We start from the raw sequence: 1,802 nt of genomic DNA, 5'->3' as shown, positions 1-1,802 counted from the left end.
GGAGAGCGCAGAACGAGATCCGAGGCGAGTTTCAAAGTTACAGTCAGCGAATCCACCGTCCTGGACCTGATAATCAGCTCTGATTGGTCGTTTCCTCCGTCTCTGAAATAAACCGGAGCTTTGAGTTCTGCAGGTTTCAGATGAGTTTCTGATGATCCGGACCACCAGACCGGAAACCAGACGTTTGAATGAGCCGGTCCTCTCACTCTGTTATATACATACAGGGGCTGAGAGCGAGTCCTACATTTCCCAGCATGCCCTTCACGACATGAGAAACAACGCTCTGAAGCTGCTTTGATGTTTTACTCCTTGTGAGTCCGATGAGACATCGAGCTGCTCTGCTCTGAATGAGGAGGGAGGGGGAATGATTTAGCTCATCATCATTCAGAATCAATAGTATCGTTTCTACCACATCTACCCGCATCTAAACAGGAAGTCAGTGGTAAAGTAGTAAAGCCCGCCTCTTGCTCGATTTGATTGGCTGCCTGTGACATTGACGAGCGGTGCGACTCCACAAGAGGTGAAAACATGTGACCTGTTATGAGCGTCTTAAACCCGTCTGATCGGGACTCATGATCAATGTTCTCCTCAGGTTTGGTTCCCTGTAGGTTTAACTATGAGAGTCGTGTCTCTCGGAGTGTTGGCTCTGACAGCTGCGTGGTGTCCTTCTGTCTACACGCTTTAAACAGATAGAGCAGGTTTACTGTCGAGGTTAATGTGGCTCATAAAGAGGCGGATGATTTCTTTTCATTACTACACATTCTGCCAAATCCCCTCTGCAGGTTTGAAAGATTTACAGATTTTATAGTTTCCTCACAGATTCACCGAGTGCCTTGTTTTTAACTGGCAGGTCCAAGCTGACCCAGATCGTGGTGGACGTGTCCGCCGGCCCCTTCAAGGACCGGACGGTGATGTTCCTGGGCTCGGACGAAGGCCGGGTCCTGAAGGTTTTGGCCACCACGCATCCCAACGACAGCTTCGGATCCAAACTGCTGGAGGACATCGACGTCTACAACCCGTCCAAGTAAGACCTGAGGGGGAAAGTTCTGGTCCTGGTCCTCCATGCTGAAGACTAGCGCTGCTGCTAAACCGTCTAACGTCTGTGTGCAGGTGTAACGTTCAGGGTCAGGAGGACAGGAGGGTCCTGGGTTTGGAGCTGGATAAGGACTATCACGCCTTGTTCGTGGCCTTCACCAGCTGCGTCATCAGGGTGCCGCTGAGCCGCTGCACGCGACACGGAGCCTGTAGAAGGTAAGAAACCACATCCTCCTCCTCCTGGTTCTCCTCTTCAATCACTTAAACTCTCTGTTGATCAGAAGAACAGCTGGAGTTTTCTGAAATGTAGCGGACCAGAATTCAGCAGAAAGACTTCCTGATTCCTGAAAACATACAAAAAAAAGAAGAAAAAAATTCCAAATGGTTATGATCACTGTCACGACCTGGCTCTGACCGCCATGACCTATTCAGGGAGACGCAGACAGGTTACCAAAAGAAAAGAGTTTTATTCGACATAACAAGTCGTCCAATGACAAATGGTGTTTGGGACGAGCCGTCCTCGCTCCTCCACGGGGTGATAGGAGAGCCCCCTGTTGCAAGGAAGGCGGGGCTTTATCCTGGAGCACTGGCCCAGGTGTCTCCAGTTTGCAATCCTGTCATTAAAGGGACACACACACACAACCAGGAACGTGGTAGGGAACCGTCACAATCACGAATAAACGAAGCTTGATTTAGCAACATAATCGATCCTGTTGAAGCTGTGTGTGTGTGTGTGTGTGTGTGTGTGTGTGTGTGTGTGTGTGTGT

General features: G+C 49.8%; 1 protein-coding gene across 1 annotated transcript; it reads left to right on the top strand.

The window, feature by feature from the left end:
* The first annotated feature begins 492 nt into the window (after positions 1-492).
* On the top strand, positions 493-1,741 carry LOC116380459 (semaphorin-6D-like). The gene is made up of 2 exons (XM_031842374.1): positions 493-1,024; positions 1,111-1,741. Exons 1-2 carry the CDS (start codon positions 912-914, stop codon positions 1,253-1,255), a joined length of 258 nt encoding a protein of 85 aa, XP_031698234.1. The 5' UTR covers positions 493-911; the 3' UTR covers positions 1,256-1,741.
* The last annotated feature ends 61 nt before the right edge of the window (positions 1,742-1,802 follow it).

The sequence above is a fragment of the Anarrhichthys ocellatus genome, unplaced genomic scaffold (genome assembly GCF_004355925.1).
Source record: "Anarrhichthys ocellatus isolate YVR2014 unplaced genomic scaffold, GSC_Weel_1.0 scaffold7295, whole genome shotgun sequence".
NCBI lineage: Eukaryota > Metazoa > Chordata > Actinopteri > Perciformes > Anarhichadidae > Anarrhichthys > Anarrhichthys ocellatus.
This window is presented reverse-complemented; position numbering and strand designations above follow the sequence as displayed.